General features: G+C 52.6%; 1 protein-coding gene across 3 annotated transcripts in view; it reads left to right on the top strand.

Annotated features, from left to right (window-relative positions):
* The window catches only part of plekhg2 (pleckstrin homology domain containing, family G (with RhoGef domain) member 2), a 148,010-nt gene that overhangs the window by 101,015 nt on the left and 21,193 nt on the right, over positions 1-25,802 (top strand). For all 3 annotated transcript variants that reach the window (XM_038785931.1, XM_038785932.1, XM_038785933.1), the window contains 3 exons: positions 2,174-2,275; positions 5,711-5,812; positions 8,201-8,239. In XM_038785931.1, the coding sequence (XP_038641859.1) occupies positions 2,174-2,275; positions 5,711-5,812; positions 8,201-8,239 (243 nt within the window). The remainder of the gene's footprint in view (positions 1-2,173; positions 2,276-5,710; positions 5,813-8,200; positions 8,240-25,802) is intronic.

Here is a 25,802-nt window from a genome sequence, read left to right as displayed (position 1 = left end):
GCCGCACTGTCAGAGGGTCAGTACTGAGGGAATGCTGCACTGTCAGAGGGTCAGTACTGAGGGAATGCTGCACTGTCAGAGGGTCAGTACTGAGTGAGTGCTGCACTGTCAGAGGGTCAGTACTGAGGGAGTGCCGCACTGTCAGAGGGTCAGTACTAAGAGAGTGCTGCACTGTCAGAGGGTCAGTACTGAGGGAGGGCTGCACTGTCAGAGGGTCAGTACTGAGGGAGTGCCGCACTGTCAGAGGAGCAGTACTGAGGGAGTGCCGCACTGTCAGACGGTCAGTACTGAGGGAGTGCTGCACTGTCAGAGGGTCAGTACTGAGGGAGTGACACACTGTCAGAGGGACAGTACTGAGGGAGTGCTGCACTGTCAGAGGGTCAGTACTGAGGGTGTGCCGCACTGTCAGAGGGTCAGTACTGAGGGAGTGCTGCACTGTCAGAGGGTCAGTACTGAGGGAGTGCCGCACTGTCAGAGGGTCAGTACTGAGGGAGTGCTGCACTGTCAGAGGGTCAGTACTGAGGGAGTGCTGCACTGTCAGAGGGTCAGTACTGAGGGAGTGCTGCACTGTCAGAGGGTCAGTACTGAGGGAGTGCTGCACTGTCAGAGGGTCAGTACTGAGGGAGTGCCGCACTGTCAGAGGGTCAGTACTGAGGGAGTGCCGCACTGTCAGGGGGTCAGTACTGAGGGAGTGCTGCACTGTCAGAGGGTCAGTACTGAGGGAGTGCTGCACTGTCAGAGGGTCAGTACTGAGGGAGTGCTGCACTGTCAGAGGGTCAGTACTGAGGGAGTGCCGCACTGTCAGAGGGTCAGTACTGAGGGAGTGCCGCACTGTCAGAGGGTCAGTACTTAGGGAGTGCTGCACTGTCAGAGGGTCAGTACTGAGGGAGTGCTGCACTGTCAGAGGGTCCGTACTGAGGGAGTGCTGCACTGTCAGAGGGTCAGTACTGAGGGAGTGCTGCACTGTCAGAGGGTCCGTACTGAGGGAGTGCCGCACTGTCAGAGGGTCAGTACTGAGGGAGTGCTGCACTGTCAGAGGGTCAGTACTGAGGGAGTGCTGCACTGTCAGAGGGTCAGTACTGAGGGAGTGCCGCACTGTCAGAGGGTCAGTACTGAGGGAGTGCTGCACTGTCAGAGGGTCAGTACTGAGGGAGTGCCGCACTGTCAGAGGGTCAGTACTGAGGGAGTACCCGCACTGTCAGAGGGTCAGTACTGAGGGAGTGCCGCACTGTCAGAGGGTCAGTACTGAGGGAGTGCTGCACTGTCAGAGGGTCAGTACTGAGGGAGTGCCGCACTGTCAGAGGGTCAGTGCTGAGGGAGTGCTGCACTGTCAGAGGGTCAGTACTGAGGGAGTGCTGCACTGTCAGAGGGTCAGTGCTGAGGGAGTGCTGCACTGTCAGAGGGTCAGTACTGAGGGAGTGCTGCACTGTCAGAGGGTCAGTGCTGAGGGAGTGCCGCACTGTCAGAGGGTCAGTACTGAGGGAGTGCCGCACTGTCAGAGGGTCAGTACTGAGGGAGTGCTGCACTGTCAGAGGGTCAGTACTGAGGGAGTGCCGCACTGTCAGAGGGTCAGTACTGAGGGAGTGCCGCACTGTCAGAGGGTCAGTACTGAGGGAGTGCTGCACTGTCAGAGGGTCAGTACTGAGGGAGTGCTGCACTGTCAGAGGGTCCGTACTGAGGGAGTGCTGCACTGTCAGAGGGTCAGTACTGAGGGAGTGCCGCACTGTCAGAGGGTCAGTACTGAGGGAGTGCTGCACTGTCAGAGGGTCAGTACTGAGGGAGTGCCGCACTGTCAGAGGGTCAGTACTGAGGGAGTGCTGCACTGTCAGAGGGTCAGTACTGAGGGAGTGCCGCACTGTCAGAGGGTCAGTACTGAGGGAGTGCCGCACTGTCAGAGGGTCAGTACTGAGGGAGTGCTGCACTGTCAGAGGTAAGGGTCGTAGGGAGTGCTGCACTGTCAGAGGGTCCGTACTGAGGGAGTGCTGCACTGTCAGAGGGTCAGTACTGAGGGAGTGCCGCACTGTCAGAGGGTCAGTACTGAGGGAGTGCCGCACTGTCAGAGGGTCAGTACTGAGGGAATGCAGCACTGTCAGAGGGTCAGTACTGAGGGAGTGCCGCTCTGACCTGTTTTGCCTGGTGACCACAGGAATTTATCTCAATTTTCTCCCCCCAGTTGTATCAGAGGTTCCGTTCAGCCCTGAAACATTGAAAAAAACGTTGCCGTCTCCACGTTTAGACGAATTCCGGGGTTACCAGCGAGGCCGGAGACAGTCCGGTGAGTTTGAATGAATGAAATGAAAATCGCTTATTGTCACGAGTAGGCTTCAATGAAGTTACTGTGAAAAGCCCCTAGTCGCCACATTCCGGCGCCTGTTTGGGGAGGCTGGTACGGGAATCGAACCGTGCTGCTGGCCTGCTTGGTCTGCTTTAAAAGCCAGTGATTTGGCTCAGTGAGCTAAACCAGCCCTGCTTTTCAGACCCCCCTCCATTCGGCCCGCTTTTCAATGGCAGTTTCAGCCTCTCCTTCCTGGTTTGTCAAACACTGAACAAGTTTCAAATTGACTTTTAAAAAAATATATATTTTTATTCAAAATTTTCAACAATTTTCAACCAAACACCCCCAAACAGAAAAAGAAGTAAAATATAAAAGAAGCAAAGATTATACATGGGATTTCCAACAAAATACAATAGCCCCCATTCAACAAATAAACACGCCAGTAAGGAAAACACCCCACTCTAATCTGAACTGAGAATAGAAAACAAAACACCCCCCAGCCCCCCCCCCCTCCCCCCCCCCCCCCCCTTTCCCCCGGGTTGCTGCTGCTGTCGATCTCCACCCTAACGTTCCGCAAGAAAGTCTGGGAACGGTTGCCACCGCCTGGGGACCCCCTGCACAGACCCTCACAAGGCAAACTTTATCCTGTCCAGCTTGATGAACCCTGCCATATTGTTAATCCAAGCTTCCACGCTTGGGGGCTTCGTATCCTTCCACCTTAATACGATGCTCCGCCGGGCTACCAGGGGCACAAAGGCCAGAACACCGGCCTCTTTCAGCTCCTGCACTCCCGGCTCGTCCGATACCCCGAATAATGCCATCCCCCAGCTCGGCTTGACCCGGGTGTTCACCACTTTGGACATAGCCCCTCGCAAAGCCCCTCCAGAACCCCTCCAGCGCCGGGCACGTCCAGAACATATGGGCGTGATTTGCTGGGCTCCCACCTCACACATCTGCCCTCCACCCCAAAAAACATACTCATCCTCGCCCCTGTCATGTGCGCTCTCTGAACAACTTTGAACTATTAGGCTGAGCCTGGCGCAAGAGGAGGAGGAATTAACCCTACTCAGGGCATCAGCCCACAGATCCTCATCCAGCTCCTCCCCGAGCTCCTCCTCCCACTTGCTCTTTAACTCCTCCACCGAGGCCTCCTCCACTTCCTGCAGTTCCTGATAGATCACCGAGACCTTACCTTCTCCAACCCATACGCCCGAAACCACCCTGTCCTGAATCCTTCGTGCTGGGAGCAGCGGACATTCCATCACCTGCCGTCTCACAAACGCTCTCACTTGCATGTACCTAAAAGCATTCCCGGGAGGCAACCCAAATTTCTCCTCTGGCGCCCCTAGCCTCGCAAAAGTCCCATCGATGAATAGAACAGTACAGCACAGAACGGGCCCTTCGGCCCTCGATGTTGTGCCGAGCCATGATCACCCTACTCAAACCCACGTATCCACCCTATACCCCCAACAACCCCCCCCTTAACCTCACTTTTTAGGACACTACGGGCAATTTATCATGGCCAATTCACCTAACCCGCACATCTTTGGACTGTGGGAGGAAACCGGAGCACCCGGAGGAAACCCACGCACACACGGTAATCTAAACTGAAAATTTAGATTTTCAGAAAATTTAGAATAGGTCCCCCATTCTTTGAATCCCTGCCCGATGCCAGCTCAGAAACCCCCCATCCATCCTACCCGGAGCGAACCTGCGGTTCTCTCGTATCGGGGACTGGACCGATACAGTGGTCCAAGATCAAACACCCTGATGCCGAGTCCATCTTGAGATGTTTTCGCAAATTCACCTCGTGCAACAAGCATGGGCAGCATTGTAGCACAGTGGTTAGCGCTATTGCTTCACAGCGCCAGGGTCCCAGGTTCGATTCCCGGCTTGGGTCACTATCTGTGCGGAGTCTGCACGTTCTCCCCGTGTCTGCGTGGGTTTCCTCCGGGTGCTCCGGTTTCCTCCCACAAGTCCCAAAAGATGTGCTGTTAGGTGAATTGGACATTCTGAATTCTCCCTCAGTGTACCCGAACAGGCGTCGGAGTGTGGCGACTAGGGGATTTTCACAGTAACTTAATTGCACTGTTAATGTAAGCCTACTTGTCACAGTAATAAGAACATAGAACATTACAGCGCAGTTCCGGCCCTTCGGCCCTCGATGTTGCGCCGTCCTGTGAAACCCCTCTAAAGTCCCTCTACACTATTCCCTTATCGTCCATATGCCTATCCAATGACCATTTGAATGCGTTTAGTGTTGGTGAGTCCACTACTGTTGCAGGCAGGGCATTCCACGCCCTTACTACTCTCTGAGTAAAGAACCTACCTCTGGCATCTGTCCTATATCTATTACCCCTCAATTTAAAGCTATGTCCCCTCGTGCTGGACATCACCATCCGAGGAAAAAGGCTCTCACTGTCCACCCTAGCTAATCCTCTGATCATCTTGTATGCCTCAATTAAGTCCCCTCTTAACCTTCTTCTCTCTAACGAAAACAGCCTCAAGTCCCTCAGCCTTCCCTCATAAGATCTTCCCTCCATACCAGGCAACATTCTGGTAAATCTCCTCTGTACCCTTTCCAAGGCTTCCACATCCTTCCTATAATGTGGCGACCAGAACTGCACACAATACTCCAAATGCGGCTGCACCAGAGTTTTGTACAGCTGCAACATAACCTCATGGCTCCGAAACTCGATCCCTCTACCAATAAAAGCTAACACACCGTACGCCTTCTTAACAACTCTCTCAACCTGGGTGGCAACTTTCAGGGATCTATGGACATGGACACCGAGATCTCTCTGCTCATCCACACTACCAAGAATCTTACCATTAGCCCAGTACTCTGTCTTCCTGTTATTCCTTCAAGGAATAAAGATTATTGTAAATAATTGATCAGCTTGATTTTGCCAAACTCTTTTATTATCCGCCTGTACAGTGTATGATATTGGTGAGTTCTTTGCTAAGTTAATAGATGGTACCCACTTCTCGTTCGTGGTGTAACTCCTAGCTAGCTCACTCTCCCTGATTGAATTATCGCTTTTTACAGATTTTCTCCTTCTTAACAATTTGTATTTGCTGTTGTTACTTGACAATCTCTGAAGTATCAAGCTGAGTTAACAAATCAAACTTTGCCCATAGTTTCCCCTTGAACAACAGTACTGCCGGTGAACTTTGCACTGTAGAATGTACAGTGTCCCGGTGAGATAATAGAAATTAATTTTCTCTTTTTGGTTTGCCGCCTGGTCCTCCAATGATTGATAGGTGCTTTAATGATTGCACAAAAAAGACTTTGAGGAATGGGGGGGGTTGCGAATAAAAGCTGTTCGACCTGCTTGGAGGTGGAAAGCCAAGAAATGGAAACGTGAGGAATACATCCAGGTGGAGTTGGCAACTCATCCGTATTTGTAATTCCGGTTTTCCATCTCATTCCAGAGCCCCCAGAGTTCATCTACACCCCGGAGAGGGCCAGGAAGATATTCCCCCTGCTCAACACGGAGACGCCGTTGTCACTCCGGAGGGGGAGAAGGCAATCCGGTATGTACCTCCCTCTCACGTGTCTGTCATGGGCTTCCGATCGTCAGCCCCTCGATCTGAGCTCTGTTTAGGGGGGGGTAGGTCGTTCACTGCCCCGCCAACAGGCCCAGAGACTGAGCTGATGTTAAAACTCCTTCTCCGGGACTGTTCTTCACACATCCAGCGAGTTGTTGGGATCGGGAAGGTGCTGTCTGAAAGGGAGGGTGGCAGCACGTTTAATAGGAACTGTCAAAAGGGGAGTTGGGGGAAGAGTGGGGCCGGAGGGGGTGGGGGGTGGCAATGAGACCAATGGACAATTTGTTTCAAAGAGCTACCACAGGCAGGATGGGCCAAATGGCAGCTTCCTGTGCTGTACAGTAGCATAGTGGTTAGCACAATTGCTTCACAGCTCCAGGGTCACAGTTTCGATTCCCGGCTTCGGTCACAGTCTGTGTGGAGTCTGTATGTTCTCCCCGTGTGTGCGTGGGTTTCCTCCAGGTGCTCCGGTTTCCTCCCACAGTCCAAAGATGTGCGGGTTAGGTGGATTGGCCGTGCTAAATTGCCCCTTAGTGTCCAAAATTGCCCGTAGTGTTGGGTGGGGTTACTGGGTTAAGGGGATAGGGTGGTGATGTGGGTCTGGGTAGGGTGCTCTTTCCAAGAGCCGGTGCAGACTCGATGGGCCGAATGGCCTCCTTCTGTACTGTAAATTCTATGATCTGATCTAATATTGTTGAGTTGTCTGCCTCAACACTCATTGTGTTTCATTGGGTACAACAATGCGGAGGTTACAGGTGCATATAATCCATAGAACCGCAACAGTGCAGAAGGAGGCCATTCGGCCCATCGGGCCTGCACCAACCCTCCAGAAGAGCACCCTACCTCGGCCCAGTTCCCTGCCCAGTCCCCCTCAACCCCATAACCCCACCTAATCTGCACCTCTTTGGACTGTGGGAGGAAACCGGAGCACCCGGAGGAAACCCACGTAGACACGGGGAGAATGTGCAGACTCCGCACAGACAGTGACCCGAGGCGGGAATCAAACCCGAGTCCCTGGCGCTGTGAGGCAGCAGTGCTAACCACTATGCTACCGGGCTGTGTGTCTGAGATCCCGCCTTGGCCACGATATGTTTGTTTTTTAGTGAGTCTCTGGCGATTGGGAAAGCCGCAGGACTGAAATTCTTCCCGATGAAGATGTTTTCCGACCAATCCCGGATTCAAATAATAATCATTCCTTGGCCGAGCTATCCCGGGGGTTGTTGTTTAATGTTATTGTTGTTTGAATGGCTTTTTGATGATTAACTTTTTGATGTGACCTATGGATGCTCTGTGCAGCGATCAAGTTGCATTCTCATCACATTACCCCCCCCCAGTGATGGCTTTAATACCGTTGGAGATTATTCAGTCAGTCAGATAGTTAGTCAGTTATTCAGTCAGTCAGAGAGTTAGTCAGTTATTCAGTCAGTCAGATAGTCAGTTATTCAGTCAGTCAGAGAGTTAGTCAGTTATTCAGTCAGTCAGAGAGTTAGTCAGTTATTCAGTCAGTCAGATAGTTAGTCAGTTATTCAGTCAGTCAGAGAGTTAGTCAGTTATTCAGTCAGTCAGATAGTTAGTCAGTTATTCAGTCAGTCAGAGAGTTAGTCAGTTATTCAGTCAGTCAGATAGTTAGTCAGTTATTCAGTCAGTCAGAGAGTTAGCCGTGAACCTGTTCACAGTGCAGAACATCCATCGTATTGATAGTTGCAGCCGACAGCCACCTCCTGTAAAACCCGTTCAATTTAGTGGAGATAAATGTGGGCCAAGTTGTTCTGTTGTTCACATTGGCGGGATCTTCCAGCCTCGCCCATTGCTGAATCCCTACCACGTGGGCTGGTTCTAATGGGAAATCCCAGCGACAGATCCAGAGATCTTGCCAAAGTGGTTCCCGCATTTGCTGCTTTAATCCAGCGAATGCAGTATCTGGCTTTTCTACCATATTTCATGGCTGTGCCCCCCCCCACATAACCCACCTTTTGTAAATGCCAACTTACCCTCTGTTGCCCAAGACAGAGTCCCGCTCATCCATCCACTCAATACTGGTGCCCAGTGAAGTAACCTCTCAAAGTTAAAATTCTTACTGATATACTTAAATCCCTCCATGGCCCTCTCCCTCCCTATCTCTGTAACCTCCTCCGCCCGCACAACCCTCTGCGACCTCTGAGCCCCTTCAATTCTGGCCTCTCTGTCCCCCAGGCTTCATTTAATGATCGGCCGATATCTTGACCTCCTTAACCATCACGCCCCTCTGCCGCCACTCTCCGCAACGTTTTCGGATAGAGTTCTGTGCACTGTGAGGGACACGGGCTGTTGCTCAACCCGTGAACAAGGTGTTAATAAAACGAGCGAGCCACGATCTCTTTCTTATTATTTCAGAACCAAGCAAGCAGATTGAGACAGCGATTGAGCAGAACGGTAGGTGATTTCCCTGTTGACTGGGGGCTCTTCAATCATCTCCACTGTTTATTTGAGTTGGTCCTTTGCATGTGCTTGTACGAGTGTGGGTTGTGTTCATAAGACATGTGCAGTTTTGTAAAAGCATGTACTTGCATTCCTGTCACCTGGCTGCAAAATCAATTCAGCTAATCCCATCCGCCCACACGCGCTAACACGCATTGAACACTCGAACATGCATTGAACACGCAAACATACATTTGATCGTATGAAAATACAGAAACATTCAAACACACATTGAACACAGGGACATGCATTCAAACACGAACATACATTGAACACATGAACCTGCATGTGGAAATACATACACATTAAGAACAGGAGTGGGCCATTCGGCCCGTCGAGTGCTCTGTCATTTGATAAGATAGCGGATTACCTGATTGTGGCCTCAAATCCACTTTCCTGTCCACGCTCTGCCCACTCCCCTCCCCCCCCCCACCCCCCCTCCCACCGCCATACTCTTTGACTCCATGTGAATCAATAATCTAATTCAGGACGGCACAGTGGTTACCACTGCTGCCTCACGGCGCTGAGGACCCGGGTTCAATCCTGGCCCCAAGTCACTGTCCGTGTGGAGTTTGCCCATTCTCCCCTGAAACATTTTTTAAAAAACATGCACACACACGTGCACACTCAAAAACCAATGTGCTCACACACACTCACACGGCCACAAACCAGCATGTTTACACACATACACACTCGTACACTCACAAACCAGTGTGCTCACACACGTACACACTCACACAGCCACAAACCAGCATGCTCACACACATACACACACGTACACACATGTACACTCACAAACCCAGTGTGTTCACACACATACACTCTTGCATTCACACACTCACAAACCAGCGTGCTCACACACTTACACATTACACTTGCACACTCACAAACCAGCGTGCTCACACACTTACACATTACACTTGCACACTCACAAACCAGCGTGCTCACATACTTACACACACACATACACACTCTCAAACCAGTATGTTCGCACCCATACACACACACTCACACACTCACAAACCAGCGTGCCCCACACATTCATATTACACTTGCACACTCACAAACCAGCGTGCTCACACACTTACACACTCTCAAACCAGTATGTTCGCACCCATACACACTCACACTCGCACACTCACAAACCAGTCTGTTCATACACATACACACTCGCACTCACACACTCACAACCAGTGTGCTCACACACATACACGCTCACATTCTCACACTCTCAAACCAGTATGTTCACACACATACACACTCACACTCGCACACTCACAAACCAGTGTGCTCACACACATACAATCATACACATACACCAGTGTGCTCACACACTTACACAACCACACACTCACAAACCCAGTGTGCTCACACACATACACACTCACACACTCACAAACCCAGTGTGCTCACACACATACAATCATACACATACACCAGTGTGCTCACAGACTTACACAACCACACACTCACAAACCCAGTGTGCTCACACACATACACACTCACACACTCACAAACCCAGTGTGCTCACATACATACACACTCACAAACCAGCATGCTCACACACATACACACTCACACATTCACAAATCAGCATGCTCACACACACGCACACTCACAAACCAGTGTGCTCACACACATACACACTCACAAACAAGCATGCTCACACACATACACAATCACGCACTCACAAACCAGTGTGCTCACACACATACACAATCACACACTCTCAAACCAGTGTGCTCACACACATACACACTCACACTTGCATACTCACAAATCAGCATGCTCACACACACTCACCCTTGCATACTCACAAACCAGTGTACCCACACACATACACACTCACACTCACAAACCAGTGTGCTCACACACATACACACTCACACACTCACAAACCAGTGTGCTCACACACATACACACTCACACTCATAAACCAGTGTGCTCACACACATACACACTCACCCTTGCATATTCACAAACCAGTGTCCTCACACACATACACACTCACACTCACAAACCAGTGTGCTCACACACATACACTCTTGCACACACACTCACAAACCAGTGTGCTCACATACATACACACTCACACTTGCACACTCACAAACCAGTGTGCTCACACACATACACACTCACAAACCAGTGTGTTCACACACATACACACTGACACACTCACAAACCAGTGTGCTCACACACATACACACTCACACACTCCCAAACCAGTCTGTTCATACACATACACACTCGCACTCACACACTCACAACCAGTGTGCTCACACACATACACACTCGCACTCACACACTCACAACCAGTGTGTTCACACACATACACACTCACACATTCCCAAACCCAGTGTGCTCACACACATACACACTCGCACTCACACACTCACAACCAGTGTGTTCACACACATACACACTCACACACTCCCAAACTAGTGTGCTCGTGCACATACACAATCACACACTCACAAACCAGAATGCTCACACACGTACACACTCACACTCGCACACTCACAAACCAGTATGCTCACACACATACACACTCACACTCGCCCACTCACAAACCAGTGTGCTCACACACATACACCGTCACCCTTGCATACTCACAAACCAGTGTCCTCACACACATACACACTCACAACCCAGTGTGTTCACACACATACACACTCATACACTCCCAAACCAGTCTGTTCATACACATACACACTCGCGCTCACACACATACACTCTTGCACACACACTCACAAACCAGTGTGCTCACACACGTACACACTCACAACCAGTGTATTCACACACATACACACTCACACATTCCCAAACCCAGTGTGCTCACACACATACACACTCGCACTCACACACTCACAACCAGTGTATTCACACACATACACACACACTCACACACTCCCAAACCAGTGTGCTCGTACACATACACACTCACACACTCCCAAACCAGTGTGCTCGTGCACATACACAATCACACACTCACAAACCAGAATGCTCACACACGTACACACTCACACTCACACACTCACAAACCAGTATGCTCACACACATACACACTCACACTCGCACACTCACAAACCAGTGTGCTCACACACATACACCGTCACCCTTGCATACTCACAAACCAGTGTCCTCACACACATACACACTCACACTCACAAACTAGTGTGCTCACACACATACACTCTTGCACACACACTCACAAACCAGTGTGCTCACACACAAACACACTCACAACCCAGTGTGTTCACACACATACACACTCACACACTCCCAAACCAGTGTGCTCGTACACATACAGAATCACACACTCACAAACCAGAATGCTCACACACGTACACACTCGCACTCACACACTCACAACCAGTGTGTTCACACACATACACACTCACACATTCCCAAACCCAGTGTGTTCACACACATACACACTCACACATTCCCAAACCCAGTGTGCTCACACACATACACACTCACACTCGCACACTCACAAGCCAGGGTGCTCACACACATACACAACCACAGTCACAAATCAGCGTGCTCACACACGCGCACACTCCCAGCCCAGCTTGCTCATGCCCACACTGGCACAATTCCCAGAGGGAAGGTGCAATACCTCTGCCAGTTTCGCCCTCTCTCTGGCCGTTAGTTACCAACCCACCAGCCAACAGAAGCCATGCTCCCTATTCTATCAAAACCCCTTTGAATTTTGAACTCCTGTATTGATTATCTCCTCTTAACCGTCTGTTTTCCCAGGGTAACAACACCAGTCTGGCCAATCATTGAGGCCCCCCCCCCCACCGCCCCCGCCCCCCCCCCCCCCCCCCCCCCCCCCCTCCACCAGTGGGCAGACGAAGGACGTTTGAACCAATGTTCAGTCTGTATGAGCCCCAAATCTGATCATTGGCTACACACAAATAAATCTTGTTACTCCCCTTCCCCTCGCCCCCCCCCCCCCCCCCCCCCACCTTATACATGCCCCGTCTAGTTCCCCAGAGCTTTTTATGGTGGGGGATCTGTGGAGTTTGTTTGTGAACATTATTCCCTGATTACGGTCAACAGCAAGCGGCATTTCTGTAATTGTAATGTCATCTCTCAGTTTATTCTTATCATCATCTGTGGCAAGACGATATTTCCTTCAGTAAATGGTGCGAGGAATGAGGCAGTTGAAGGCAAATTCATCCCTGGCAATTGTCAACAAGGGCATCGATGTGAGGAATTGTTTTCAGATTTAGTTTTTAAAAAGCTATTTGATTTACATTTTTATTCCCCTTTCCGTCTCCCAATGACTTACTTTCTCTTTTGATTATCTCACAGTCGTAGGTAACCCTTCTGTATCTAGTTGGAATTTTTAATTGTCCATCCCTAATTGCCCTTGAAGGTCGCGGTGAGTCTTGAACCCGCTGCAGCCCGTGTGGTGTAGGTACACCACAGTGCTGTTAGGGAGCGAGTTCCAGGATTTTTGACAGTGAGGGAACGGCCGATATATTTCCCAGTCAGGATGATGGGTGACTTGGAGGGGGAACCTCCAGGTGGTGGGGTTCCCAGGTATCTGCTGCCCTTGTCCTTCTAGGTGGTTGTGGTTAAAAGGAAATTACTGAGCGATGCTGGAATCTGAAACCAAAGAGAAAATGCTGGAAAATCTCAGCAGGTCTGGCAGCTTCTGTAGGGAGAGAAAGGAGCTAACGTTTCGAGTCCGATGACTCTTTGTCAAAGCTAAAAGTCAGAGAAAGTGGGAGATATTTATACTGTGGAGTGAGAATGAAAGATGAGTCACAGCCACAGAAACCCCGGGAAACCGGGTGCTAATGGTCACAGATACCTAGGGGAAAGAGTGTTAATGGCAGCCCCCGGAGAGAACAAAATGTGTGAAAGGCCAAACAACAGAGACACTAACATCAGAGAGTGAACTGTGACAGATGTAGATGTGGGGGAGGGGAAGGGGGAAGCAAAGGGGAGAAAGGTTAAGGAAAGGTGGATAAGATGGGGGGGGGATTAAATATTGTCCCTCAAGATGGCAGTGGTCGCGGGTTTGGAAGGTGCTTCCTAAGGAATCTTGGTGAATTACTGCAGTGCATCTCTGATCAATTAATGAAATCTGGAGTTAAAAAGCAAGAGTAATGGTGATCATAAACCATTGTCAATTGATGTAAAAACCCATCTGGTTCAGTAATGTCCCTTTAGGGAAGGAAATCAGCCGTCCTGACCCGGTCTGGCCTACACGTGACTCCAGACTCTCAGTGATGCGGTTGACTCTTAACTTTCCCCCGAAGCAAGTGATTCTATTGCAGTGCAGTTCGGAATGGGCATTGCCAGTGGGCATTGCCAGTGGGCATTGCCAGTGGCACCAACATCAGCGTTGTCCCCGAATCGACACAGAGGGTGCTAATCTCAGCCACATCTGGGCACATTGGGCATTCGTCACTGCTCGAGACCAGAACTAGGGGGGGTTATAGTCTGAGGATAAGGGGCAAATCTTTTAGGACTGAGGTGAGGAGAGATTTCTTCACCCAGAGAATGGAACTCGCTACCACAGAAAGTAGTTGAGGCCAAAACATTGTGCGATTTCAAGAAGGAATTAGATCTAGCTCTTGGGGCTAAAGGGATATGGGGGGGAAGGCGGGATCAGGGTATTGAACTTGATGATCAGCCATGGCCATAATGAATGGCGGAGCAGGCTGGAAGGGCTGAATGGCCTCCTCCTGCTTCTATTTTCCATGTATGTTTCTCCAGGAAGAGGCAGAAGGACAGAATCTTCAAGAGATCTTGTTTGAAACTCTCCCCCACCCCCCCCACCCCCCCCCCCCCCCCCACTTCCCAAAAGAAGGCCGTCCCCAATGCAGTGCGAAACTTCGAGGGTTAAACCCGTGGTTGAGATGCGGCGAAGACAGCTTGGAAATAAATCCCAGCACAATTTTAAATCCGAAAATCCGGAACGTGAGTTTGTTGCCAGCGCTGAGCGAGTGTGTCAAGCGATAAACCGTCACAAACGCCTCTGGTCACAAAAACCTATCATCTACTGGTTGGCTACAGCGGAGACTTTGCCAAAGCTGTCCCATGACGATGAGCAAAGAAAGAATCCCACATCCGAACGGATTATCCCCCCCCCCCCCCCCCCCCCCCCAGCGGCCCCCGTGTTTAAATCCGATCGTGACAGGGGTTCACAGCTTTGAAATGAAAACAACGTTTTTGTCTCTGTTGGTTTTCTGGCTAAGCCTCTGTTCTTGCGAGCGGCTCTGCTATCAGAGCGGCGTTTGAAGCGGAGCTGAGCTTCTGTGTGTTGAACAATCAAAGTGATTTTCTTGTTTGCGAATGTCGTAATTGGTTAGCGTGGAGGAGTTGGTGTGACGAGTGTAAATGAAAATGAAATGAAAATCGCTTATTGTCACAAGTAGGCTTCAATGAAGTTACTGTGAAAAGCCCCTAGTCGCCACATTCCGGCGCCTGTTCGGGGAGGCCGGTACGGGAATTGAACCCGTGCTGCTGGCCTTGTTCTGCTTTACATGCCAGCTGTTTAGCCCACTGTGCTAAACCAGCCCCTAAAGATTATCAGAGGATCCCCGAGAGTGCAGAAGGAGGCCATTCGGCCCATCGAGCCTGCACCGACCCTCCGAAAGAGCGCCCTACCGAGGCCCTATCCCCCGCCCTATCCCAGTAACCCCACCTAACCTTTTGGACACCTAAGGAGCAAGTCAGCGTGGCCAATCCAATAAATTTGAAGGAGCTTTGCAGACGGGAAACGCGGGCTCAATGGACGGAGATACAGAGGGAGGAAAGGCCAGGCAGCTTGAGGTGTAGCCGAGAGGTTAAAGTTGGGGTGTTCAAGAGGCCAGAGTTGGAGGAGCGCAGAACTCTGGGAGAGTTGTCGGGGTCCTGGGGGTTACAGGCACAGGGAGGGATAAGAATTTCAAATAATAACATAATAATAATAATAATAATCGCTTATTGTCACGAGTAGGCTTCAATGAAGTTACTGTGAAAAGCCCCTAGTCGGGCAGCACGGTGGCCTAGTGGTTAGCACTGCGGCCTCACGGTGCTGAGGTCCCAGGTTCGATCCCGGCTCTGGGTCACTGTCCGTGTGGAGTTTGCACATTCTCCCCGCGTTTGCGTGGGTTTCGCCCCCTCAACCCAAAAACGTGCAAGCTAGGTGGATTGGCCATGCTAAATTGCCCCTTAATTGAAAAAATGATTGGGTACTCTAAATTTAAAAAAAAAAAAAAAAAAAAGCCCCTAGTCGCCACATTCCGGCGCCTGTTCGGGGAGGCTGGTACGGGAATTGAACCCGCGCTGCTGGCCTTATTCTGCATTACAAGCCAGCTGTTTAGCCCACTGTGCTAAACCAGCCCCGGTAAACATCATTTTGTGGTCACAGCCAAGGAGTTGAAGAGCAGTCACTTTATTACTTGGGACAAACATGCGGAACATTTTTAAATATTCATTCATGGGATGTGGGCGGCGCTGGTTAGGTCAATATTTATTGCCCATCCCTAACTGCCCTTTGAGGAGGTGGCGGTGAGCTGCTTTCTTGAACCGCTGCCATCCCTGTGGTGTAGGTACACCCACTGTGCTGTTAGGGAGGGAGTTCCAGGATGTTGCCCCAGCGACAGTGAAGGAACGGCCGATATATTTCCCAGTCAGGGTGGTGAGTGACTTGGAGGGGAACCTCCAGGTGGTGGGGTTCCCAGGTATCTGCTGCTCTTGTCCTTCTAGATGGTAGAGGTCGTGGGTTTGGAAGGTGCTGTCTAAGGAATCTTGGTAAGTTCCTGCAGTACATCTTGTAGATGGGACACTGTGCGTCGGTGGTGGAGGGAGAGAATGTTTAGAGGGTTTGACAATCTTGTCATTGAGGCTGGGGGATGTTAGTTGAAACATTCAAATTGATAGACTTGTTGTGTTATGTCCTCTGGGATAACACAGGCTGCAACTCGATGCAGCTTTGACGCAAAAGATACTCCAGACTTTGAAGTTTGATCAATGTGATTTATTGAACCATTTGCACAGTTCTGTATGAGTTCGACTCTCCTGCTAATCTTGCTATAGTAACTCAGTCTAACTAACCAGTCTGCTCTAAGCCACGTGGTGGGTGTGATGCTTCTGATCTGCCCCTGTCCTACTCTCTAAGTGTCGCCTGTGGAAAGAAACAGAGCATGTGTGCCCTGTCCTTATATATGGGTTGTGTAATGCCCCCTTGTGGTAGTGTCACCTCTGGGTGTCTTGACTGCCCATTGGTCGTGTCCTATTCTATGTGTTCATTAGCTGTATGCCTGCATGTCATGACGTCTCTGGTGCTCCCTCTAGTGTTTACTTCGTCGTAGTGTATTTCCATTAACCCCTTGTGTATTTACAGTGATAGATATCACCACAAGATTGTTCTGAGATTGTGAACCGAAGGAATGTAGACGGAGTGTAGATACCAATCAGCCAGCATCTCATTGAGTGACAGGGCAGGTTCAAGGGGCTGAATGGCCTTCTCCACTTGCTGTGTTTGAGTTGAGGAGAAGACAGTGGTTATGCAGATGCTCCCACAGTTTCTGCCAATTGTATGTTAGTTTCAGAGGCCAAGGTATTTTCCGTGAACTAGTTTGACTCATCGTGCCCACTGTCTGAGGGAGCAGACACCTGATACTGACCCTCACCCCATCCCCAGAACCCCACCCAACCTGCACATCTTTGAACACTTAAGGGGCAATTCAGCACGGCCAATCATCCCAGCCTGCACCGATTCGGACTCTGGGACGGAGACCATCTTCCCAAAGTGCAAAGTGGAAGGTTATCGGCTGCCATTTCTCACTGAGCCACACTTGAGTTCAGGAGGCCAAAAGCTCGGTCGAAGAGGTCGGTTGTAAGGCGAGTACTGAATGAGTGAAGAGAGTCGGATGAGGGGGAGAGGTTTGGTGAGGGGGTCTGTAGCTTAGGGATCAGGCCGCTGAATGAACCGTGGCCAATGGCGGAACGAAGAAACACGGAGATAGGGAAGCCATCAGTTGGAGTGCAGAGGTCGCAGAGATGAGGGGCAGGAAGTGAGAGGAATGGTCATGGGGCAATTTGGCTACAAGGAGGAGGCATTTGAGATGAGATGCTGGCCATTTCAGGAACACTCACGTCCCCGGGAATGTATGTGATAAAAATCTAACAGAGCAGCGCGGGCCTGTCAGTCAGTAGAATCCTTTCATCGTGACACTACGTACAGACTGCGGCTGTTAATTCAGCTTGAATCCTGAGCTCAGCTGGTTTCTGCATTATCATTTCCTTCTGATCTTGCACGGCTAATTGAGACACGCAGCCCGATTGCAGAGTGCAGGAAAAAAGCATGAAACACACGAGGGAGAGAGAGAGAAGATGGGATGGAACAGCAACCCGTGCTTATGTGGTTACTGGCGAACCCGAGGTGGCGGGTTCACATCCCATGTTGTGGGCGGCACGGTGGCACAGTGGTTAGCACTGCTGCCTCACAGCCCCAGGGACCCGTGTTCGACTGCCGCTTGGGTCACTGTGTGGAGTTTGCACGCTCTTCCCGTGTTTACGTGGATTTCTTCCGGGTGCTCCGGTTTCAAAGAACAAGAACAAAGAAAATTACAGCACAGGAACAGGCCCTTTGGCCCTCCCAGCCTGCGCCGATCCAGATCCTTTATCTAAACCTGTCTCCTATTTTCCAAGGTCTACTTCCCTCTGTTCCCCGCCCATTCATATACCTGTCTAGATGCTTCTTAAATGATGCTATCGCGCCCGCCTCTACCACCTCCGCTGGTAAAGCGTTCCAGGCACCCACCACCCTCTGCGTAAAATATTTTCCACGCACATCTCCCTTAAACTTTCCCCCTCTCATCTTGAAATCGTGACCCCTTGTAACTGACACCCCCACTCTTGGGAAAAGCTTGTTGCTATCCACCCTGTCCATACCTCTCATAATTTTGTAGACCTCAATCAGGTCCCCCCTCAACCTCCGTCTTTCCAACAAAAACAATCCTAATCTACTCAACCTTTCTTCATAGCTAGCACCCTCCATACCAGGCAACATCCTGGTGAACCTCCTCTGCACCCTCTCTAAAGCATCCACATCCTTCTGGTAATGCGGTGACCAGAACTGCACGCAGCATTCCAAATGTGGCCGAACCAAAGTCCTATACAACTGTAACATGACCTGCTGACTCTTGTACTCAATACTCCGTCCGATGAAGGCAAGCATGCTTTATGCCTTCTTGACCACTCTATCAACCTGCGTTTCCACCTTCAGGGTACAATGGAGCTGAACTCCCAGATCTCTCTGTACACCAATTTCCCCCAGGACTCTTCCATTGACTGTATAGTCCGCTCTTGAATTTGTTCTTTGTATCCCATCTTCTCTCTCTCTCTCGTGTGTTTCATGCTTTTTTCCTGCACTCTGCAATCGGGCTGCGTGTCTCAATTAGCCGTGCAAGATCAGAAGGAAATGATAACGCAGACACCAGCTGAGCTCAGGATTCAAGCTGAATTAACAGCCGCAGTCTGTACGTAGTGTCACGATGAAAGGATTCTACTGACTGACAGGCCCGCGCTGCTCCGTTAGATTTTTATCACATACATTCCCGGGGACGTGAGTGTTCCTGAAATGGCCAGCATCTCATCTCAAATGCCTCCTCCTTGTAGCCAGATTGCCCCATGACCATTCCTCTCACTTCCTGCCCCTCATCTCTGCGACCTCTGCACTCCAACTGATGGCTTCCCTATCTCCGTGTTTCTTCGTTCCGCCATTGGCCACGGTTCATTCAGCGGCCACGGTCCCTAAACTACAGACCCCCTCACCAAACCTCTCCCCCTCATCCGACTCTCTTCACTCATTTAGTACTCGCCTTACAACCGACCTCTTCGACCGAGCTTTTGGCCTCCTGAACTCTAGTGTGGCTCGGTGAGAAATGGCAGCCGATAACCTTCCACTTTGCACTTTGGGAAGATGGTCTCCGTCCCGGCAGCTTTGGGAATGCAAGTCCCTGTATTTTGTACCGTCCATGTTGATGCAATTTCTTCGTGATTTTCTGGATAGGTTTGAACAGGTCGCCAGGCGATATCTGCCAGAGGGTCAGTACTGAGGGAGTGCTGCACTGTCAGAGGGTCGGTACTGAGGGAGTGCCGCACTGTCAGAGGGTCAGTACTGAGGGAGTGCTGCACTGTCAGAGGGTCGGTACTGAGGGAGTGCCGCACTGTCAGACAGTCAGTACTGAGGGAGTGCCGCACTGTCAGAGGGTCGGTACTGAGGGAGTGCTGCACTGTCAGAGGGTCGGTACTGAGGGAGTGCCGCACTGTCAGAGGGTCAGTACTGAGGGAGTGCCGCACTGTCAGTGGGTCAGTACTGAGGGAGTGCTGCACTGTCAGAGGGTCAGTACTGAGGGAGTGCTGCACTGTCAGAGGGTCAGTACTGAGGGAGTGCTGCACTGTCAGAGGGTCAGTACTGAGGGAGTGCTGCACTGTCAGAGGGTCGGTACTGAGGGAGTGCCGCACTGTCAGACAGTCAGTACTGAGGGAGTGCCGCACTGTCAGAGGGTCGGTACTGAGGGAGTGCTGCACTGTCAGAGGGTCGGTACTGAGGGAGTGCTGCACTGTCAGAGGGTCGGTACTGAGGGAGTGCTGCACTGTCAGAGGGTCAGTACTGAGGGAGTGCTGCACTGTCAGAGGGTCAGTACTGAGGGAGTGCTGCACTGTCAGAGGGTCAGTACTGAGGGAGTGCTGCACTGTCAGAGGGTCAGTACTGAGGGAGTGTCGCACTGTCAGAGGGTCAGTACTGAGGGAGTGCCGCACTGTCAGAGGGTCAGTACTGAGGGAGTGCCGCACTGTCAGAGGGTCAGTACTGAGGGAGTGCCGCACTGTCAGAGGGTCAGTACTGAGGGAGTGCTGCACTGTCAGAGGGTCAGTACTGAGGGAGTGCTGCACTGTCAGAGGGTCAGTACTGAGGGAGTGCCGCACTGTCAGAGGGTCAGTACTGAGGGAGTGCTGCACTGTCAGAGGGTCAGTACTGAGGGAGTGCTGCACTGTCAGAGGGTCAGTACTGAGGGAGCGCCGCACTGTCAGAGAGTCAGTACTGAGGGAGTGCCGCACTGTCAGAGGGTCAGTACTGAGGGAGTGCTGCACTGTCAGAGGGTCAGTACTGAGGGAGTGCCGCACTGTCAGAGGGTCAGTACTGAGGGAGTGCCGCACTGTCAGAGGGTCAGTACTGAGGGAGTGCTGCACTGTCAGAGGGTCAGTACTGAGGGAGTGCTGCACTGTCAGAGGGTCAGTACTGACGGAGTGCTGCACTGTCAGAGGGTCAGTACTGAGGGAGTGCTGCACTGTCAGAGGGTCAGTACTGAGGGGGTGCCACACTGTCAGAGGGTCAGTACTGAGGGAGTGCCGCACTGTCAGAGGGTCAGTACTGAGGGAGTGCTGCACTGTCAGAGGGTCAGTACTGAGGGAGTGCTGCACTGTCAGAGGGTCAGTACTGAGGGAGTGCTGCACTGTCAGAGGGTCAGTACTGAGGGAGTGCTGCACTGTCAGAGGGTCAGTACTGAGGGAGTGCTGCACTGTCAGAGGGTCAGTACTGAGGGAGTGCTGCACTGTCCGAGGGTCAGTACTGAGGGAGTGCTGCACTGTCAGAGGGTCAGTACTGAGGGAGTGCCGCACTGTCAGCGGGTCAGTACTGAGGGAGTGCCGCACTGTCAGAGGGTCAGTACTGAGGGAGTGCTGCACTGTCAGAGGATCAGTACTGAGGGAGTGCCGCACTGTCAGAGGGTCAGTACTGAGGGAGTGCTGCACTGTCAGAGGGTCAGTACTGAGGGAGTGCTGCACTGTCAGAGGGTCAGTACTGAGGGAGTGCCGCACTGTCAGAGGGTCAGTACTGAGGGAGTGCCGCACTGTCAGAGGGTCAGTACTGAGGGAGTGCTGCACTGTCAGAGGGTCAGTACTGAGGGAGTGCCGCACTGTCAGAGGGTCAGTACTGAGGGAGTGCTGCACTGTCAGAGGGTCAGTACTGAGGGAGTGTCGCACTGTCAGAGGGTCAGTACTGAGGGAGTGCTGCACTGTCAGAGGGTCAGTACTGAGGGAGTGCCGCACTGTCAGAGGGTCAGTACTGAGGGAGAGCCGCACTGTCAGAGGGTCAGTACTGAGGGAGCGCTGCACTGTCAGAGGGTCAGTACTGAGGGAGTGCCGCACTGTCAGAGGGTCAGTACTGAGGGAGTGCTGCACTGTCAGAGGGTCAGTACTGAGGGAGTGCCGCACTGTCAGAGGGTCAGTGCTGAGGGAGTGCCGCACTGTCAGAGGGTCAGTACTGAGGGAGCCCCGCACTGTCAGAGGGTCAGTACTGAGGGAGTGCCGCACTGTCAGAGGGTCAGTACTGAGGGAGCGCTGCACTGTCAGAGGGTCAGTACTGAGGGGGTGCCGCACTGTCAGAGGGTCAGTACTGAGGGAGTGCCGCACTGTCAGAGGGTCAGTACTGAGGGAGTGCCGCACTGTCAGAGGGTCAGTACTGAGGGAGTGCCGCACTGTCAGAGGGTCAGTACTGAGGGAGTGCTGCACTGTCAGAGGGGCAGTACTGAGGGAGTGCCGCACTGTCAGAGGGTCAGTACTGAGGGAGTGCCGCACTGTCAGAGGGTCAGTACTGAGGGAGCGCTGCACTGTCAGAGGGGCAGTACTGAGGGAGTGCCGCACTGTCAGAGGGTCAGTACTGAGGGAGTGCTGCACTGTCAGAGGGTCAGTACTGAGGGAGTGCCGCACTGTCAGAGGGTCAGTACTGAGGGAGTGCTGCACTGGCAGAGGGTCAGTACTGAGGGAGTGCTGCACTGTCAGAGGGTCAGTACTGAGGGAGTGCCGCACTGTCAGAGGGTCAGTACTGAGGGAGTGCCGCACTGTCAGAGGGTCAGTACTGAGGGAGTGCTGCACTGTCAGAGGGTCAGTACTGAGGGAGTGCCGCACTGTCAGAGGGTCAGTACTGAGGGAGTGCTACACTGTCAGAGGGTCAGTACTGAGGGAGTGCTGCACTGGCAGAGGGTCAGTACTGAGGGAGTGCTGCACTGTCAGAGGGTCAGTACTGACGGAGTGCTGCACTGTCAGAGGGTCAGTACTGAGGGAGTGCTGCACTGTCAGAGGGTCAGTACTGAGGGACTGCCGCACTGTCAGAGGGTCAGTACTGAGGGAGCTGCACTGTCAGAGGGTCAGTACTGAGGGAGGGCTGCACTGTCAGAGGGTCAGTACTGAGGGAGTGCCGCACTGTCAGAGGGTCAGTACTGAGGGAGTGCCGCACTGTCAGAGGGTCAGTACTGAGGGAGTGCCGCACTGTCAGAGGGTCAGTACTGAGGGAGTGCCGCACTGTCAGAGGGTCAGTACTGAGGGAGTGCCGCACTGTCAGAGGGTCAGTACTGAGGGAGTGCCGCACTGTCAGAGGGTCAGTACTGAGGGAGTGCCGCACTGTCAGGGGGTCAGTACTGAGGGAGTGCCGCACTGTCAGAGGGTCAGTACTGAGAGAGTGCCGCACTGTCAGAGGGTCAGTACTGAGGGAGTGCCGCACTGTCAGAGGGTCAGTACTGAGGGACTGCTGCACTGTCAGAGGGTCAGTACTGAGGGAGTGCTGCACTGTCAGAGGTTCAGTACTGAGGGAGTGCTGCACTGTCAGAGGGTCAGTACTGAGGGAGTGCTGCACTGTCAGAGGGTCAGTACTGAGGGAGTGCCGCACTGTCAGAGGGTCAGTACTGAGGGAGTGCCGCACTGTCAGAGGGTCAGTACTGAGGGAGTGCTGCACTGTCAGAGGGTCAGTACTGAGGGAGTGCTGCACTGTCAGAGGGTCAGTACTGAGGGAGTGCCGCACTGTCAGAGGGTCAGTACTGAGGGAGCCCTGCACTGTCAGAGGGTCAGTACTGAGGGAGACCCGCACTGTCAGAGGGTCAGTACTGAGGGAGTACCGCACTGTCAGAGGGTCAGTACTGAGGGAGTGCTGCACTGTCAGAGGGTCAGTACTGAGGGAGTGCCGCACTGTCAGAGGGTCAGTACTGAGGGAGTGCCGCACTGTCAGAGGGTCAGTACTGAGGGAGTGCTGCACTGTCAGAGGGTCAGTACAGAGGGAGTGCCGCACTGTCAGAGGGTCAGTGCTGAGGGAGTGCCGCACTGTCAGAGCGTCAGTACTGAGGGAGTGCCGCACTGTCAGAGGGTCAGTACTGAGGGAGTGCCGCACTGTGGGAGGGTCAGTACTGAGGGAGTGCTGCACTGTCAGAGGGTCAGTACTGAGGGAGTGCTGCACTGTCAGAGGGTCAGTACTGAGGGAGGGCCACACTGTCAGAGGGTCAGTACTGATGGAGTGCCGCACTGTCAGAGGGTCAGTACTGAGGGAGTGCCTCACTGTCAGAGGGTCAGTACTGAGGGAGTGCCGCACTGTCAGAGGGTCAGTACTGAGGGAGTGCCGCACTGTGGGAGGGTCAGTACTGAGGGAGTGCTGCACTGTCAGAGGGTCAGTACTGAGGGAGTGCTGCACTGTCAGAGGGTCAGTACTGAGGGAGTGCCGCACTGTGGGAGGGTTAGTACTGAGGGAGTGCCGCACTGTCAGAGGGTCAGTACTGAGGGAATGCTGCACTGTCAGAGGGTCAGTACTGAGGGAGTGCTGCACTGTCAGAGAGTCAGTACTGAGGGAGTGCTGCACTGTCAGAGGGTCAGTACTGAGGGAGCGCCGCACTGTCAGAGGGTCAGTACTGAGGGAGTGCCGCACTGTCAGAGGGTCAGTACTGAGGGAGTGCCGCACTGTCAGAGGGTCAGTACTGAGGGAGTGCTGCACTGTCAGAGGGTCAGTACTGAGGGAGTGCCGCACTGTCAGAGGGTCAGTACTGAGGGAGTGCCGCACTGTCAGAGGGTCAGTACTGAGGGAGTGCCGCACTGTCAGAGGGTCAGTACTGAGGGAGTGCTGCACTGTCAGAGGGTCAGTACTGAGGGAGCGCTGCAGAGTCAAAGCGAATCTGCACGACCACATTGGGCAGGAGTCAGTAACATTCAGCACGGTAGCATGGTGGTTTGCGCTGTGGCTTCACAGTGTTTGGGTTCCAGGTTTGATTCCCGGCTGGGTCACTGTCTGTGCGGAGTCTGCAGGTTCGTCCCGTGTGTGCGTGAGTTTCCTCCGGGTGCTCCGGTTTCCTCCCACAGCCCAAAGATGTGCAGGTTGGGTGGATTGGCCGTGCTAAATTGCCCTTAGTGTCCAAAAAGGGTAGGAGGGGTTACTGGGTTACGGGGATAGGGTGGAAGTGAGGGCTTAAGTTGGTCGGTGCAGACTCGATGGGCCGAATGGCCTCCTTCTGCACTGTATGTTCTATATAACTCCAGGCGAAAGTGAAGAGACACACAATCCAGGTCACCCTCATTGTCACGTCCCCTTCACCATTTGATATTTGCCTGATTCTGAAAAGACATTTATTAATAAATCTTGTTGTAATTCGCTGAATTAACGGAACAGTTGGATTTACCAGAGTTTTGCTCAGAGCGAAAAAGCTCTTAAAAAGCCTGGGCTTTGATCGCGAATGCTTTCTGATCTTTATCCATTACCGTCTCCTTTATTGATGTGGACTTAATTAGGGGTGAGAGGGAGAGCCAGAGAGCTTCTGACCAGCCACCCTGCCGCTGTTTCCTTGCACAGTCACATCTTTACAGAGCTTTTTCCATCAAATGAAAGGCCCTTTGATGTGAACTTGCAAATGAGCTGCAGGAATAAATTCAGTTCTGGGGTTTTGATTCTGGGCTGTGATTGATGTATTTATTGGTAATAATCCCTCAGCTCTCAGTGACAATCTCCACCCTTTGATGAGCCCCCTTGAGGGCCGAGTGTGTAGTTGGCGACTCGCAGTTTGGGCTTTGAAGTGTTTGTGATGTATCTCCCCCGCCCCACATCCAGGGCGAACGAGCAACTGGTGCCAGTTTGGGCTGAATGCTCGGGGGGTGGGGGGGGGGGGGGGGGGGGGGGGGGGGGGGGGGGGGGGGGGGGGGGGTGGAGGGGGGAGGGGGGGGGGGGGGGTGGGGGGTGGAGGGGAGGGTGGGGGGGTGAGGGCTGATAGGCCTCTGGTGGGACCTTACGTAGAACACGGGCCAGAGTTCTCCGGCCATTGGGACACGGATCCCGTGGGAAAGCACATCCCTGCCGGAGCGGGGTGGTTACGATGGGAAATCCCAGTGACAAGCGGCGGGAGGGTAGAATCCCGCCGCCAATGATCGACGCGACAACAAGAACATGTGGTTGGGGAGACAGAGAATCCCCCCCCCCCCCCCCCCCCCATGTTTGCTCTTGTAACGAAGTCACTAAGCCCGTGGTGTCCCTTCAAAGAGGAGTAATGGGGGTGGGGGAGGGCGCCGGGGTGGGGGGGGGGGGGGGGGGAGGCGCAGGGGGTAGGAGGGGGGAGCACACCCTACCCCCCTCGGCCAATATTCATCCCTCAATCAGCATCATTGGGCAAACGATGGCCGATCAGAACGTTGCTGTGCCTGGGATCCTGCTGTGCCTGGGATCCTGCTGTGCCTGGGATCCTGCTGTGCCTGGGATCCT

The sequence above is a fragment of the Scyliorhinus canicula genome, chromosome 27, assembly GCF_902713615.1.
Source record: "Scyliorhinus canicula chromosome 27, sScyCan1.1, whole genome shotgun sequence".
In the NCBI taxonomy this organism is placed as follows: domain Eukaryota; kingdom Metazoa; phylum Chordata; class Chondrichthyes; order Carcharhiniformes; family Scyliorhinidae; genus Scyliorhinus; species Scyliorhinus canicula.
This window is presented reverse-complemented; position numbering and strand designations above follow the sequence as displayed.